This window comes from Platichthys flesus, chromosome 18, assembly GCF_949316205.1.
Source record: "Platichthys flesus chromosome 18, fPlaFle2.1, whole genome shotgun sequence".
In the NCBI taxonomy this organism is placed as follows: Eukaryota; Metazoa; Chordata; class Actinopteri; order Pleuronectiformes; family Pleuronectidae; genus Platichthys; species Platichthys flesus.
In genome coordinates this window covers 3,868,402-3,885,503 of record NC_084962.1, presented here as the reverse complement: position 1 = coordinate 3,885,503, position 17,102 = coordinate 3,868,402, and the positions used below count along the sequence as shown (strand labels likewise).

General features: G+C 40.8%; 1 protein-coding gene across 3 annotated transcripts; it reads right to left on the bottom strand.

Moving 5' to 3' along the window:
* Positions 1-331: 331 nt before the first annotated feature.
* Positions 332-16,603, bottom strand: lbr (lamin B receptor). 3 transcript variants are annotated; one of them, XM_062410838.1, is made up of 15 exons: positions 16,475-16,603; positions 14,627-14,701; positions 12,458-12,632; positions 11,682-11,882; positions 10,867-10,941; positions 7,459-7,648; positions 6,881-7,110; positions 5,248-5,302; positions 4,903-5,097; positions 4,671-4,774; positions 3,996-4,121; positions 3,680-3,848; positions 3,302-3,382; positions 2,770-2,892; positions 332-2,528 (listed from the first exon to the last, which is right to left on the bottom strand). In XM_062410838.1, the coding sequence occupies exons 3-15, from the start codon at positions 12,626-12,628 to the stop codon at positions 2,368-2,370; spliced, it is 1,881 nt and encodes a 626-aa protein (XP_062266822.1). In that variant the 5' UTR covers positions 12,629-12,632; positions 14,627-14,701; positions 16,475-16,603; the 3' UTR covers positions 332-2,367. The 3 variants fall into 3 exon arrangements, with proteins under 3 accessions (XP_062266822.1, XP_062266821.1, XP_062266824.1); XM_062410837.1 differs by lacking the exon at positions 14,627-14,701; XM_062410840.1 differs by lacking the exon at positions 14,627-14,701 and having other exon boundaries at positions 6,914-7,110.
* Between the last annotated feature and the right edge of the window lie 499 nt (positions 16,604-17,102).

Here is a 17,102-nt window from a genome sequence, read left to right as displayed (position 1 = left end):
GGGAGGGGTGGACTTAGGAAGGTGGTTGGGGGGAGGCCAGGTTTGTCTGTTTCAGTTGCTACCCAAACTAAGCTTTGCCATTATTTAGCCACGGTTGGTAATTGTAGAGGATTCTGTAAGACATTCTCAGCTGTGGCCTCACATTTAACTGACCTGCTATGTCCGAGAGTGAACGTTAAATGGGCTCAGGCTGTTCTTCCAGAGGAAGCCACTGATGGAACAGATCTTCCAATCTCTTATTTTCTAAAGCAACTTGATTGTCATCAGAGTGGAACCAGAGGTGACTTTGTTAACCTACACAGGAACTAAAGCAACAGACAGAAAGAGAAAAAAGAGGAAATACTGTAAATCTTTATTTTATGCTGCAACATTTGTACAGATGGGCATTTAGATTGATCTTCACTGAGCTTCACTTCTCATTCCCCGGTGTCAAATATTACAATACATCCTGGTCTCTACTCAGACCAAACCAGGGCAGGTAGCTTTACCTCCATAACATGAAGAAGACAATCACCATAATTTGTCCTGGGCTCTAGAGCGTGGAGGTATCTGGAGTATTCAACTCCTTTTACTCAGGCCAGGAAGGTGTTGACCATTAAACAACTTGTTTTTTTGTAAATACATTTTGAAGAAATGCCCAGAAACGTGGCAATTCTATGTGTCAACATAACTATAGTGGTCAAATTTATAAGTAACTAAAGAAAAGCAACATTAAATATCTACTGAGAAACATCACTACTTTCAACTCTTTAACTCAAAATAACATGATTTAAAAATATATATTTACAGGGTATTCAGTCAGCACAGCATAAAAAAAATACTACCCAAGAGTAGTTCATGAAGTGCTACTTTTGTATCTACAGCTGCAAGGGCTTAAAAATACTTTGTTTGGGGTTTGCACATGCACAGGTTATAATGTTAACAGTTCACAGCACTGCATATTGTCACAGTCTAAATATAGCCTAGCTAGTTGGAGCCGAAACGGGTCACAACCAAATTCACGTGGCAGTGGTTGGAAGACGAACAGTTCATGAAGCTCCAGAAACTAGCAGGAAAGAAATACAGATGTTCATCAATGCTACATAAACGCAGGAAGTAATGAGACAAAAACAAAAGTATTTTGGAATTTCATAATAAAAACGGGACACATCTGTGATATTTTTCCTCTGTTCAGCAGATATGTCACTCTTAATTACACACACTGCCCCCCAGAGGGCAGATGAGGGAGAGCTGGAGACTGAGGGAACCTGAGGTAGCAAAGCCCAAATCAAATACACTTTGGAAGCACTGATAAAAAAGAAAAACAATGCCTACGCGCATTAGTGCATTTTTTTTTCCTGAGACCCCATAATTCAAACATTTTACACTCTGGAGTCAAAGCTACTCGAAAAAACTATACAGAACAAAACGATCATGCCAAAACTTTCCTAGTTCAACTTTCTTAAACAAGTTCTGGGTCCTGAGAAACATGATCCTAGTTCCAACCAGTGACTATACAAAGATGGCCGACATGACAGCTCCTCAAAAAGTGAAGCCGTATGCAACTGGGCCGCCCTCTGGTGGCTAGCTACATTACGTGTCATAAACCTCCACATTGGCAAAAGCAAAATAGACTAAACTGAAAAGAAACTTCAAATAAAGTTTTCTCAAAGATGTTTCTGTCACACTGGTGATTCCTATGAGTTTTGTTTTGAATGTTCATTTGATGCTTCATGATCACTGCTCATGGTTGCTATACTATTTGGGCTTCCTATTTTAAAGCGTGGGAGGAGGTGGAGACAAGTCGTTCATCTTTATATTTAGTCACTGGATCCAATTTACAGATAATTAAAAAAGGTTGTATTTTCATAACACCCATGACAATATACAAAAGCTTTAAAATTATAGGAGGGTATTCAACATTGTTCATAAAAGCAAAGATGATGCTTTCATTTTGAATATCAGAACAAAGCGTAAAACTTAAAACCTACCAGTATAAGTATGCAGTTGGTGTGTTATTCTCCCAAGTATTAAAACAACAGTGTATATACAAATATATACATCCTAACAATACATTCCTAGCAGAGGCATTTTTCTTTTTCCCACCATTTTGCAAGATTTTAAAGTAATATATATATTTTTTAGGTATTTTCTATTAAGAAAGTAAATTCTTCAAACAGTTAAAAAAACCAATGAGTCTTCTTCTTCCACGTAAAACTTCAATATACTGTGGCCTTCTCAGTCCAGAAAGATTTAGAAAAATTCTCTGTTTAAAAAAAATTAAATCTAAAAAGTCAATTAGTTCATTCATATTTGGATTTTTTTTGGCGAGCCTTCAAATATTGGTTTAAAGAAAGGCCTCGGCTCGAGTGTCCAGCTTCAGGCTCCTCAGTAGACGCGGGGAATGATCCGGTAGCGAACAGTCCGGCAGTACTCGTCCCATGCTGAGCCGTACTTCCTCCTGCAGTCCCTCATGTCACGGGAGTCTCGATGAACAAGCAGTATGATGAAGTAGATCATGTAGTACCACGGCAGGAGGTGGCTGAAGCCTGAGACAGAGGACAGAATAGAGAAATGAACCTGTATGTACATTTTTCTCTCATCTGTCCACACTAATCTAGTCTGTTTAACTTTGTTTATACATTTTAGACCAGTGAACATCAGGAAGGGAAAGTGAAGATGATCTGACTCTTGGATCCTGAACAGTTTTGTTATTAAAATACCAGTTGTAGTTAAAAGCTGCCCTTTACAACGTTTCAGTTCATATTTTATCTCAAAGCTCCGACTCACCACAGGGCAGGGACCAGGCCAGAGCCATCATCAGGTCTCCCAGGTAGTTCGGGTGACGCACCACACCCCACCATCCAGAGACCAGGAGACTCTTCCCTGTCGCTGTGGGGATCGTTTTCAGATCTGGAGACACGAGAAAGACGAGAAGTTAGAGTCGGTAAAAGTACAACTGTTATTCACAGTATTTGTTGTGCAATTTTATATGATATTTGTTGTTGATTATATATTTTGAGTGTTTCATGCTGAAATTATAAACACGTCAGGTTTTTGAAAATGCGAATGCTATTATAAATACTGAATTTATATATGATTCAGGCTTAAAAAGTTTTTGTCCATTAAAAACACACTGTATCTCGTTTCAACCACTGTTGAGAACTCTATTATTTCCATGCAAGTGACTGTGATTGAGACGAATAGAGATATCGGACATCAGTGACTCTAATGATTGTTTCACCAGATTTATTTAGAAGAAAAGTAGAGGAGAAAAAACATCTCATCCCAGGACCAAGAAGACACCTGCAGAACAACTTACGGGACAGTTGGGGGTCTGATGGGTCTCTCCTGAAGGCGTTCTTCTCAGAGTTGGATTTCCTGAAGATGTAGAAGCCAAGGACTGAAAGAGTGGGAGACCAAGAGAAAATGTTAGCAAAACCACACAACCAAGGGGATAAATATACATCCTCTCTACTTTTGAAATGAGAAAAATGTAGGCCCTGACCACAGAATTATTTATATCTTAATAATCTTTAGCTTACATTTCTATGAGATCATTAAATTACAATATCTGTGCAAAATATAAAGATAAAGCAACAGCAATGACAACAAGTCAACAGAGCTTTGAGACGCCAATAATGTAAATCCTGAAGTCAGACAAACAGTAAACTGAGTTCGATGCTCAGCTCCTACTCACGTTTGAGTGTGACGATGGCTCCAACTACTGGGAGGCTCAGTGAGTTGGGGTGGCTGACCAGGTAATAAGCCTGCAGAGTGTAAGTAAAGGGAACCCATACCAGATCACCAAAAGCCAACATGAAGCCAAAGCCATCATGCATCAAGTCCATGGTGGTCAGGATGGCCTCCTGGGAAGGACAGACACATCAGCCATTATTCATTAGGTCTGAACACATGTGGTTTTATGCAGTAAGGTCCTTTATAGGATGTTTACCTGACTGCTCAGGTCATTTTCAATGTTTTACTAAATAAAGATCACGTTTTGTCAGGCTTACCTCATTCCAGAGGCCGTCCACCACATAGAGCAGCTGGAAGACATTGACGAGGATCATGCTGTACGATGGAGCATCCAGATGGTGCAGCTTCATCTCAGCCAGAGCCAGCGCAAAGTTGATCAAACACTGAAAACAACCAGAGACACAAGAAATGCATCATTGTCATCACTTCCTAATCATCCTGAGTGATCTGTGGCAATTTGTGGAGATGCTGATGAACAGTAAAACAACCAGTGCATAAAGAAGAACAGAAGCTTCCTCAATTGGTCATGCTAAGGGTGATCAGTGCGGCCATGCAACGTGTCTGAGGTTACAAAGTAATGTGTGTTGAATATGACTAGGTCTCTAAAAAACGCAGAAGGTCGCATTTTCAACAACTCTACTGTTAACATGTTAAAATGTACATTTTGGCTGATTTTTTTTTTTTAAACAGTGTGTTATAGTGTTGGGGGATTTCATTTTGATTTGCTGTATCCTCTAGAATCTCTCACTGACACACACATCCACACACATAGACTGAGTAAAAACAACATAATTTGGTCTTCATGGAAACAAATGTGTAAATTTGCACACAGAGCGGAAAAGTGAGATGCGATCATAAGTGGTCATAGCTTTTCCATAATAGTATTTGCTGATACTGTCATTCCGCACATACATGCAAATATAACAACTCACCCAGCCGATCAGTCCAGGACGCATCTCACAGAAGAATTTCAGATCAAAGTCTTTGATGCGAGGGTTGAGCTCATGTCCTTTGAAAAAGTCATAAACTACATTGCCTGGGGACGGAATACATGGACAGGGGGGAGGAATTTGAGTGTGCAAATTCAAAGCAGACAATTCAAAATAGAAATAAAACAGCATGATTCTGATTTGTGAGGCGTTTACTCTGGATGTTTCTGCTTACCAGAGTTTCCCCCCTGTGCCAGCTGCTCAGGAGCAGCGTAGCGTGAGCGGGCATACAGATAGACGCTGAGCAGGACGGAGATCAGGAATGAAGCCACGGCGAGCTGCAGGAAGTGGCTGTGGATGTAGATGAGGTCAACACCCTGGTGCACAGCTACTGCCACGGCTACGGCACTCACCATGATGGCAAAGAAACCTGTTAGCAAACAGAGCAGGTTAGACATAAACATGGAGAACTGTAGGGAATACAGTGTGGAAGTTAAACTAAAACAGCTTTAAGTTAAATGAACACAACATAGAGACTAAATATCTACTCAGATGGCAGCATTGGTTCACACAGCCTCACCATTGGTTCTGTACTTCAGCCTCTCCCCAGACCTCAGTGGCATTCCCTCGCTCAGCTAGAGACAGACAGGAAGAATATAATGACATTAACAGATGACAACATTTATTTAGATGACAACATGTATTTTCATCATGTGAGGGTCACTCACTTACAGGAAATCACAAGCGCGATCACACCCACTGGATATGGACCCACTCCATTTTGACATTTTAGCTCACAGAAGGTGCAAATGCCAGAGCTCCACGGGATCCATTCACAGTTGGTCGATGGCAGTCATGCTGCTTTCATACATGAACTGCAACTTCAACTTTCTCGCATGTTACCAGGAGGAGCTGTATGTGTGAACATAAATGTCTAACTGGATATTAAACTGTTAACTCTGCCAGCTTCATAGAAGTCTGTGGAATGTCTGACTGAGCCTGTGTGAACAGAGATGGTCATCTTCTGTAGAATTCAAAGAGCGCGAGTGGGCATGTATGTGATATTACCCGTTCCTCATTGAAACCATATCAGAGTATTTCTATGTCTGAACTCAAACAACATCTAGTTGTCTGAAGTGGGAAACTGTCACTCTGGATTTCATCTTGAAGTCATATGTAAGCAGTCAGTTCCCAAGCTTCACTGAAATTCATTTCATTCAAGTTTTTTTATTTTATCAACTTTTAATCTAAGCAAGTAAAACTTTAACTGAAACTCAAAACAAGAAATGGGTGTAAGGGATTTATAATTTAGATTAACACAGACTAATCTCATTTAGAGGAAGACATGACAGAGAACAAAGACCTTGCTTTTTCCTGATCAATAATCAAATTGGTGCCTCATGCCAGAGCAACTTAATTGAAGAAGTCATGCGCCAGTTCATGTGTGTTTCCTGTATGGTCACACAAAGTAGTACATAGTGACTACATAGAGCTGCTCAGCTACCACCTTGCCTAAGGCCAGTTCATAGTTTCTGCTTCGATTATAACAAATGTGGACCACACGCTTCTATTCATTCTACAAACAAGGTGATGCATATGTGAACACGTGGTGTGTGCAACTGCTTCATAAGAATAGGACCAACGGGAATTGAACACAACAAACATACACATACTGGTAGGCCTGTCCCAACAGATTATAAAGAATCATTTATCATTTCGGACCTGCAATGACCAGTTCAAATTTAAAACATACAGTCTAGAAGCGCATCAGACCGTCTGAAGTGGTTTGTCTCATGATCCAGCAGAGGACGATCACTGTCACCTTGACTTATTGCATGTCCTCTGGAGCCATCACTAAAATGATACAGTGATGTTACGATGTGTTGGTATGTAGAGGATGATGGCACCAAAGCATCTGGAAAGGTTTTGGGTTTGAAACCGTAGATTGCAAAATAACAATCACAGGTGACGCGGTTCTCTTTGTACCATGCAAGATGAATTAGAATATATTCTTGAGTGTCATGTCAAATTCATTCAAACTTTTTTTGCTTTTAAACCGACAGCCCTACATACAGCAGTCTGCGCTTATAGAAATGTGTGGTTTAACGTGGAAACATGCAAAGGGTCCATGCAGACTACCTAACCTTATGGACAAAAGGAAATGGACAATTTGAATGTGCAAAAGAAAAAACTGCACTGTTGATGTTACACACTTGTGTGTAGTGATGACAGCTCTTCTCACACACCTTTCCAATAGGTAGGACATAGAGCAGGGCCTGGAACAGGATCCAGAGGATTACAAAGCCAAGGGCCTTGACATCCCAAAAGGCTTCAAGAGGGGGCAGTGGTGGGGGGAAGTTGAGCAAGCTGGGGTCCTCCAGGTTAACTTGGAACACCAGGAAGAGAACCCAGGACGGTAGAAAGAGTAGCCACAAATATGCTCCTGGAGGAATACAAAAAACTCACTTTTATCATTGACTTTCTGCATGTCCAGCTAAACTACCATCATATGGAAAAACACACACAGTGATTATACACAGAAAACTGTTATTATCACCAAAATACATGGCAGTAATCCATTGTTTTTATAAATCAATAAGCTGTGCAGTTTATTAATAATTTAATACAGCACTATAACATCTTAGGTTTGTCCAATTCTCCCATGGATAAGAAAAAAAAGAGGAAAATAAATTAATTAAATGTAACTTATTTAGTTTGTTGTGTTTAACAGCAATACACTTTTACAATCTCAGATTGCGAAACTAAACCTCCTTTTAATTTTGTACCCTACCTATCTTTCCTCCAAAGTCCAGTGGGGTGGCGAGGGTGGCAACAGGAGGTGCAGCCTCCTTGATGACCTCCTTCTCCTGCTGCTCTGCCAAGACTGCGGCCGCTTTAGCTCCTCCATCATCTTTCCTGCGGCGCAGATTGTAACGGCCCTGGTTCCTCTCAGACTCAGCCTCCATCTCTGCCTCGGCCTTCTGAAGAAACATTTAGGTTTATTCAGGATTTTAGATTGTTAGAAACGAAAAATTTCAAAGAAGGTTTTTCCACAGCTTTCTCATGCCAGGGCTCCAGAGTGCGAGCAAAAATTTGTAAAGTTCGACTAAAAAAAGTTCTTTGGTCACACTGGTGCACCAAACATCTGCTCTCCTCTGAGTCTCGGGGTGAGTAAAAGTTTAAACTTGCACACACCCAGGCCCCAGGCCAGCAGTGCCCACTTACTCAAACACAGACAGACAAACAGACAGGGAAGAAGAGATAAGAGAGGGGAGCTTGTCCACGTGAACGACTGCCATAGCAAAACCATCAGCACTACTGCTTCAGGATCAGAACAGAAGAACCGGTTGGTTTGCACCGTGTCACAGTCTCCTGTCCGGGTGTGCTCCCTCCACACTGCTGCCCTGTGCTCACTTTAAATAAAAACAGCTAAACTAATTATAGTTATTATCTATGTATATGACCTGAGCTGCAGAGAAGTTAACATTGTGTTGTTTGATTTGGAATCATGATCTAACAGCATTGAATAATAACTGTATAAATATGTCAGTTTGTGTGAGAAGAGCAATAGAGATGAGCAGACACACACGCAAACACAACCCTCGAGGAAACACTGGAATACTGAGACAATACAATAAAAAACAAAAAAAGCTCATCTAAATCACAACCATCCCAACCTGTTTACTGAGCTAGTTACACGTATTCTGTGCCAAATGTTAAATATTTGTTCAGGCGCAAACTTTGTTGACAGAGCCAGAGTCCATTTATGTATTCTTTCGGTTGTGTTTGGTTTTATTTTATTTATTTAGGATATTTTAATACTATTAATTCTAATTCAAATGTCAGACTGAATAGTCTTAAGAATTAGAAGTTCATTGCTCTTTGAAAGGATGTACTGTATCTTATTATGCCATTATATAATCATCTTATCAGTGGTATAAAATGGTTTTACAATGAGGACAATAACAGAATTTATCGGAATAATTTCTCCAACAATATATCATCCAAACAAATCGTTACCATGAAAGGCCTACCTCGTTATTTTCAATAATGCACCAAGTGAGAGGTCTCCTTGAAGTTTCCCGCTTTTGTTCTTTTTTCATGTGCGTGTAAAATTTGTATAATTTGACGCAAGGAAATCTCCTTAACTTAATAGATATTGAATTTTAATATTTTACCTAAGTGAACTTAACCTGATAAAGGTCTGAGGATCAAGTACAAAATTGGTAATGTCAAATGTAAAATAAACAGATTCTAGGTATGCTATTGTCAGGATGCCCTGAGCACAGGTGCATGGAGAGTTTACTGTGTTTGGTCCGTAATGATATTAAATAGAGATTTTAGTTGAGCCAATTGTTTTTCAAAATCACACTGAAAATAGGAAACAGTTAAAAAAAAATTGTTTAATTTTTTTTTATGCGGGCCAATTTAAAATGGATGGCGGGCCGCAGTTCAGGGGTCTGAACTAGGGCTGAACGATTAATTGCATTTGCGATAAAATCGCGATTTGATAAAACGCGATTTTCTAATCGCAGCGTGCGCGATTAAAACATGCGAAAGAGAGTAGGGCACTGGGCTGCTGTCCTCACCCGCAGCAAGAGTGCCACGGGACCACAAAACTCCTCTGATCCAGAAGATAGCGATGCAAGCCTGCATCACCTACAGGGTTCTAAAGTCTTCGGCCGACGTGGCGGACTCACAGAGCAAGCTCATGCCGCTGCTGACGGCGGTGCGGGCGGCGGACCTGACAATCACTCCGCGGAAAAGCAAGCCGTGCTCCGGGGCGGCGGGGCTCCAGCGCCCCCCGGTCACATACATGCACATCTGCGAGACGGAGGTGTTCAGCATGGGGGTGTTCCTGCTGAGGCCCGGCGCCTCCATACCGCTGCACGACCACCCGGACATGAACGGGAAACTATGGAGCTGCTGATCCGCAAGCTGCCCTTCCAGCGCATCCAGCTGGCCCGCCGCATCCGCGGACACAGAGCTTAAACTGCTTCTGCTCCACTGACTATAACAAACGCCGCTTTCCAACACTTATAAAAATGAATTCAATGTGGAAGTAATCCAAGTATTCAGAATACGTTACTCAAATTGGTTGGGCATGTATTCTGTAACGGAATACGTTTTCAAAGTATCCTTCCCAACACTGGAAATGTGACTGACTGGGGAGCAGTAAGACACCTACAATAAAAAAAAAAAGTGCAATCCTTGTGTTTATACAAACAATGACTTTGATTAAATTACTTAAATGCACACTGATTTGTTTTTCTTGTTGCTGTAAGGAGCAGTAAAATAAAAATGTGGGAAAGAATATTGTACAGTAAATGTATCTTGTGTCATATTTAAATCGCAATTAGATTATTTCCCCAAATCGTTCAGCCCTAGTCCGAACCATAGTTTGGACAACCCTGGTCTAGATTGTGGTGGCCTGCCGTACTCCAATTAATCCCGGGACAGTTTTTCAAGAGGCAATTTTTGGGGGTTCTCATAATAATAAAATATATCTCCAACTTGGTGTGTGCAGTGCTATCTTTCTACTGTCCATGTAGACAGTCAGACCTCATAGTTTTGGCTGCGGTTGTGGCACGCAATGCTGTTATCACTCTTGAGTCTGCATACCTCAGAATCTGTTGTGCTTGAGAGTGAACTTAATGCCCATGAGAATGAATAAATTCTGTGGAAACTGATCTTGTGTCAAATCGTGAAGAATGATAAGAAAACAAAACCAACGGGAAACTTCCCTCCCTTACACATTCTCAGCTCTGTGGGATCTGAGTTAGTTAAACTTTTCCTGTCAGTCGCCCCTGCTCCCTAGATGTCTAGAAAATTACAAAAGCTGGGAGAGTAAAGAGGCTGCACATGATTGAATATCATGTGACTGACCAAGTAAGCACAATCTTGGGAGGTGAACCTCTCAGTTGGAAAAACACGTATGCACACGCACACACACACAACACAGTGCCCCCCACATGTGCAGTTCATGACATTCCAATGGCTCTAGCCTGCCTCAAAGCCTATTCAATAATGAAAGGCCTGCATTGCCTTTAATGCATATTATTTTGTTGTTTTACTGTCGACTTATTTTGTAAAACACATTTCAGCTCAAGAGAAGTGCCAAGTTTGAAAAGTTAAGGAGTTAAAACTATCAGGAGCTCCAAATACATGAAGAGATTTCTAAATACAAAACGGGACTCACCTCATTTACTTTGTTAGCCATGTCATTCTCCTCATGTTTATTGTTGCTATTGTTCTCAGCGGCCATTGTCTGTTGCTGCAAATCAATGAGGGGAGAGTGATGGAGATGGAGACAAAGAGGGAAGGGGGGGATAAAGCACAACGTTAGGACCAGACCCAGGGTACGTGACACTGTTGTGCTCAAAATCTGAACAGAACCTGACGTTTCCCCACAATGAAAACGCACTGATGCGATAGAAAAACTGACGCTGATCAGGCTCATGCCCGACAATTCTAAGATAAAAGCTAAATGTCGTATCATTATCTCTTTTAAGTTTGAAGACCCGCGCTGATGATTTAAAACTCTTTGTAGACCAGTAAGGACAAACACTTGCCAAACAGCAAAACAATTATCGTACATACTCACTTAAGCATTATATTATATGTTATATTGCTATTGACCAAAATTATATTTTGCCCCGTTTTCATTAGTGCAGCTTCTTGAAATATATATACTGCACAAATTCAACTTTTAACATGGAATCATATGATATATCTCATCTACAGTGCTGTCTTTCAGATCAAGAACCTATATCTATATGTCATATAGTCCCTCTTGCAGTGGACACTGCACAGGACCTTATATAGCCACAACAAACCAAGATCAAGCGATATTGTATAACACTACAGTGGGATTGTACTCTTTCACTTGTATGTCTGATGCTTGAAGAGAGTAAGTGTTCTCCCTAGGTCCCTAAAAACAAATGCTCTTTCTGATGACATGAGCTCTTCTATCAATATCAGTGCTGTAATAAGAGAATGAGAAGTAGGAATTACCAGTGGGCCCAGCCTGACTTCCATCTTTGTGTCCTTATTGGAGGACAGCGAACTCTCTGTTACTGCTGCGGCAGCGACAGCTGCTGTGCGAGAGGATGAGCGTCGAGTAGTCCTTCCTGGGGAGCGGGAGCGGCTGCGACGACGGCCTGGGGATCGAGAGCGGGAGCGGGAGCGGGAGCGAGTCTGGAAGCCAGAAAAGCTCTGAAAGAAAACAAGTGATTGATGAGGAGCCGTTAATAAACATTGGTAAAGCTTGTGTCTCCAAGTAATTATATCCATATTTATTAATGGTCAAGAACTGAACTTTGTTCTATTTTCAAAGTAATACTTAATGGTTTGAGCATTGTTCATAAACAGTATGACTGCCATGTGGCCTTTGTAATGACAGGAAAACAATTTATTCATTTTATTATTTTGAAAAGAGAGACTGAAAAAAGAATATATATACATAGCATATGCCATATAGTTCTATAGACTTAAATAGGTAATATCACATTCTGTGAGTCTCTACAGTCTGAACTACTGATCAAAAGACTGAGCAACTTCCACTAATATCACTCAAATCATTTACCTTCCATCTTATCATCTTGAAACTAACTTATATAAAATGATTAAATTAATCTGGTTCAAGTCTACACTACATTTTAACCAAGGAGAACCTCGAGAGTTAACCCCAACACACATACAAATATTTTAACCAAGACACTGCACAACAAAAATGTTTAAAGCAAGACTTTGAAAAGAGCAAGTAAACATGTCTGTGTCACTGTTTCTACCTTGATGTCTGGCTCCTTCAGCTCCAGCTCTGTGCCGTCCTTGTAGATGACAGTGTAGAGCTGACTTGTGATGTCAAACCCTTGGACCTTCACCTCATAGTACAGGCTGCTGCCAGGCCAGCGGCCCATCACCTTGTCCCCTCTCTGATACTTCACACTAGGCATCCTCATTGACCTGGGAAGGTGAGACCCAAACAGATAACGAGTGAGAGAAAGTTTTAGGACGGTGATAGAGAGGGCAGTAAATACAGAAACACCAAGACACCAGAGTAGACAGACAGTAGACAGACGAGACATGATGGACGAAAAAACAGGCAGGAAGAGAAACCCAGTATAAAAGGAGATAAAAGATATTAGTATGGAAATATGTTTGTATAGAGACCTCTGAAGATAATCCAGCTCCTGATAAAAATACGAACAATGAACAAGCAAGGAATTCTACCTGCCGAAAATGTATCGCAACGAAAACAAGCTCTTTCAGCGAGCACATCCAGATTACAGTTTGAGCTGCAAAGATGCTCCTGAGCTAAAAAAGATACGATAACACCAAATTCCTATTTTGATCACAACAAGACCAGAAACGATTATCATCATAACATAACAAACAGCTACAACCAGTCAAGATCAGAATCTAGGAGGGAATTTCTGAACTAAAAAGAATAAATAAACATTGTGTGAATCTTCTTAGCTGATTTTGGTTTACTGTTCATATCAGGGTTAAGGATACATGAGCTATATCAATTTTTTTTACGATTTTATTCATTGTGATTGTTCTATGCACACAGGCTGTTGTGAAGCTTTTAATATGATGTAAATTGTTTTGCTCTTAAAGCTCTGAAGTCATATTAGTTCCTAAATGTCATATTATGGAATATATTCTGTATTGACCACACAGTTTACACTCCTAACAGTAGAGAGCATTAGCTATACAAAAGAGTCACGTTTCTTTCACTTCATCTGCTTTGGATCCATTCAAGTAAAGGAATGTTAATTAAACTAGAAATATTAACTCTAAATTTAAATCATTGCTTCATCACACCACCGTCTGTTCTGTTTATCGTCACGTTTAAAAACCGTGTCTGTGTTTATACACCTGATCAAACGAGCGGCCTCTTGGTTAACTACTTCAATACCGGTCAACCTCACACTTTAGAATGACTAAATCCTCGTACTATGCACCGCTGGAAACAATGAGGTGGGCCAGGCAAGGTCAGCATTGTGGAACATTAGGGACTAGGGAGGCTCAGTGTCTAGAAAACCAGCACACTACTGCAGAACTGCTGACAGGTCTGTCCCTGCTTGGTTTACCCAAAGCTGTCTGCCTGAAAGAGCCATTCAAGTCACAGCCGACAACCAAGGGTTTTTAGAGCAGCTACTGTAAAAGTTTTGTTACACTTGACTGTGGCTGTTTGCCAACTCAGGCAACCACTTTGAAGAGGGCTATGAAATTTAGCTGGGCAAACAGCTGTGGTATCAAAAGGTTAGCTTTATGACTGAACAGCAGTTAAGATCTGTGGAGCAACATGATATATTTCAAAGCTGCAGAAAACAGCGGAAACGTCATAGATTGTAAAGTTAACCAATGCAGATATACTTTTGTTTTAATTGGAGCTCATTCATAAAAAACATATTCACCGAGATAAAAATTAAGCACATGAATGTGTCCGTTGCTGTAAAACACTGTTCAATCTCATCTTGCCACTGACCCCATTTGAATATAAATGGGGTTTTATGAAAGCTAAAACTAGTCGGAATAGTGAGGCTTTAACAAAAAACTCAGTTACTAGATGGATTAAAACAAAGACTTCAACATACTCAAGAAAACTAACTTTGGTTATAGCAAAACATATCTTAGCCACACACTAAATATACAGCCTCTCATCAGCCGCTTTAATTAAAAGACCAGTGGTTAAGACAGCCACATGCTTTAGTAAAGACCAGGTAGTGTGGGTGATAATTAGAGGTTATAATTGGTTGTTCGGAATGTGCTTTTAAACTCTTTATTTAAAAAGAAATTGAGATTAAAAAAATGTCATTAAAGATACACTTGAGGACTTGAGCTAATAAACACAACAACTCTGGTGCACAATTCAATCCGACGTCTACATCACCCTCTTAGAAACCTTTATAAACACTAAATAACAGCAGGGAATTGTAAAATCGTCTTACCAGGTTCACTACAAACAGGCAGTAGGAATCAAACACATGCAGTTAACCCTTAGTCCAATGGTAATTGATCAAATCCTGAAAAACACAAAAATCCAACACATCTAAGTGAAAACCACCTCAGTAAGACACGCCCAACGTCAGTCCCTGCGCTGCTCTCCTGCCTCGTCTGCCCAGTTCCATATGGGATGTGGAAGTCAGGGTCGAGTCGTGACTGATGAGAGTTCCCCATCAAGTCCCAGGCTGATGACAGGGTCGGGCTCTACGTGGGTGGAGTTTTTAACTCAAGCCAGGCAGACGACCCCCACACCCACCCCCCTAAAATCTACGACTGAGTCCATCAAGAATGCAGCCACTTCGGAATGTCAATAACACGTGGATTAAATGTTTAACTCCCACAAAAGAGGAGCCAACCTGTGAAGTTCTCATGGCATGTACAATAATATTTAACAATTGCAGGGGATGAATGGTGGCTGAGTGGTTCACTATGGTGCGCAAATAACAACAACTTTAATAATATATTAATTCAGATTAAATGCCAGATCCATGTAAACTAGACCATATTACAACTATTCTGTTAGTGAGTGTACTGTCCATCAGTCCAGGTCTGTGGACCACACATTGGATGAGACAATCTAGGTGTTGTGATGACTCCTTTTTCTCAGTCGACATGTGTTTCCCGACTGGAAGCATCCATAGAAATTCGTCGGGATGCAACGTTCTTGGGATGGGGAACTTAACTAAAAGGTTAATTTACAAAACCAACCATTCAATTCTCAGTGTGGAAGTCTTTTCTCTAGTAAAACCGAAAAACTGTGCGGAGAAATAGTTAGGATAAAACCAAGATCTCAATTCAGTTTCGCATGGCCATGTTTCTTTTTTTAATAGCCCGTCTTCTTCGTGTCAGAAAGGAGCTGGGCTCAGTACTGCCCCCTGAGGCCGGAGGCCCGCAGCTACTCGGCGGTTGGCGGGAGAGTCGCTTTACGTGGGCGTTTTTACCACAACAGCCACACGGGGCAACACTGAGTCAGTTTGACGGAAACCGAAAGCCGACAATGACAGATTAAAACGAAGCTTTATTTTGACAGTATTCTCGATTCAATGAGACAAACACGAGGACTAAATGGCTCCACTCTGCAGGTGCACGTCTGGTTGATTTCCCAGCCCCCGGAAAAGAGCAGTGCACGGCCACTTCACAGCATAAACCTTTAGCACCCATCAAGTATATATATATATGCTTAACACACTAGTGTATGTGTTGGTTGGGAGTTGCAGCTCATTCCTCATCACACAACTCCATTCTGATGTGTAAGAGCCGGTTCTTTAAAGAAATGCGGCTAAAGTTTGCGTTGTGGACTCCGTGGAGGGAAAACGTCATGCGTTCAAACAGCGCTGGTGAGGAAACCAAACACTCAACCGGTGGGCAAGTCTAAGTTAACAGGAGCGAGTTCAGCGAGGTTACACCGGCAGACCTATTTAAAGCATAAAGAGCAGACCGTGCTAATGTTAGCAACACGGTCCAATAAAGACTTTAAGTAGGCGCCGTACAATGTCTTCACTGCGTACGGTTGCGTGGCGTTAATCTGGATATTGAAGAATAGCCCGGACACCAGTGTAGTAAACGTCGCGGCACTATCAAGAACCTTTTACTTAAAAAAAACACAGGACGCTGGTTGTAAACGTTGCCAGCACACAAGTTATGATTCCAGGAACTAGCCGGAGCCTGCAGCACCGTTACACAGGCAGCCTGAGTTAGCTTCGGCTAAACACCACTTTCCTAACAAAGAGGCGCATAAAGCGATTTGCCGCTGCGCATCATGCACACAGCAGGTCCCGCACGGCTGCACTCACCTTGGTGTTAGGCGGTTAATTCCAGTGCGAGGACGCGATCAGATATTCCTTCAAACACGCGGGATTAATAAATCTTCTTTATTAATTTTTAAAACCGTCCCTGCTCACGTTGACGTAGGTCTCCTTCTCCCTCCCTTTCTGGGTTTAACCCACCAGTCAGCAGGAAGGCGCGAAGCACGCCGATTGGCTGGCTCAGCGTTCATTTCAAACGGTTCTGCAATCTCATTGGCTGTCGGTGGATTTGAGCTCATCCGGGGTTGGATGTAGGGGGGTCCCGATTACTTTGTGTTACTGGTGTCAAATTTCCTTTCGACAAAATGTAAGAGGTGAAGAAATATAATATATACAATAAATACCTCACACAATATAAAAGTATTTATAAATATATCTAACAATATAAACACTTTTTTTATAAATATATTACACAAAAGACCCTTTATTTATTAATATACAAAATACACTTGATCTATTAATATATTTTGTATGGATATATTATTTAAATATATATTTCAGAAAACAAACACTTTACTCACAAATATATCACACAAAATAATCACTTTATTTTTAGATGTATTATACAAGACAAATACTTTATTTAGATATGTATCACTTTAAATAAACACTTTTT

Coding starts and splice junctions, on each gene's coding strand:
- lbr (XM_062410838.1), bottom strand. CDS start 12,628: ATGAGGATGCCTAGTGTGAAGTATCAGAGAGGGGACAAGGTGATGGGC. Junction 7,649..10,866: donor TGGCTAACAAAGTAAATGAG/GTGAGTCCCGTT, acceptor ATGTTTCTTCAG/AAGGCCGAGGCAGAGATGGA. Junction 5,098..5,247: donor GCTGAAGTACAGAACCAATG/GTGAGGCTGTGT, acceptor GTTTGCTAACAG/GTTTCTTTGCCATCATGGTG.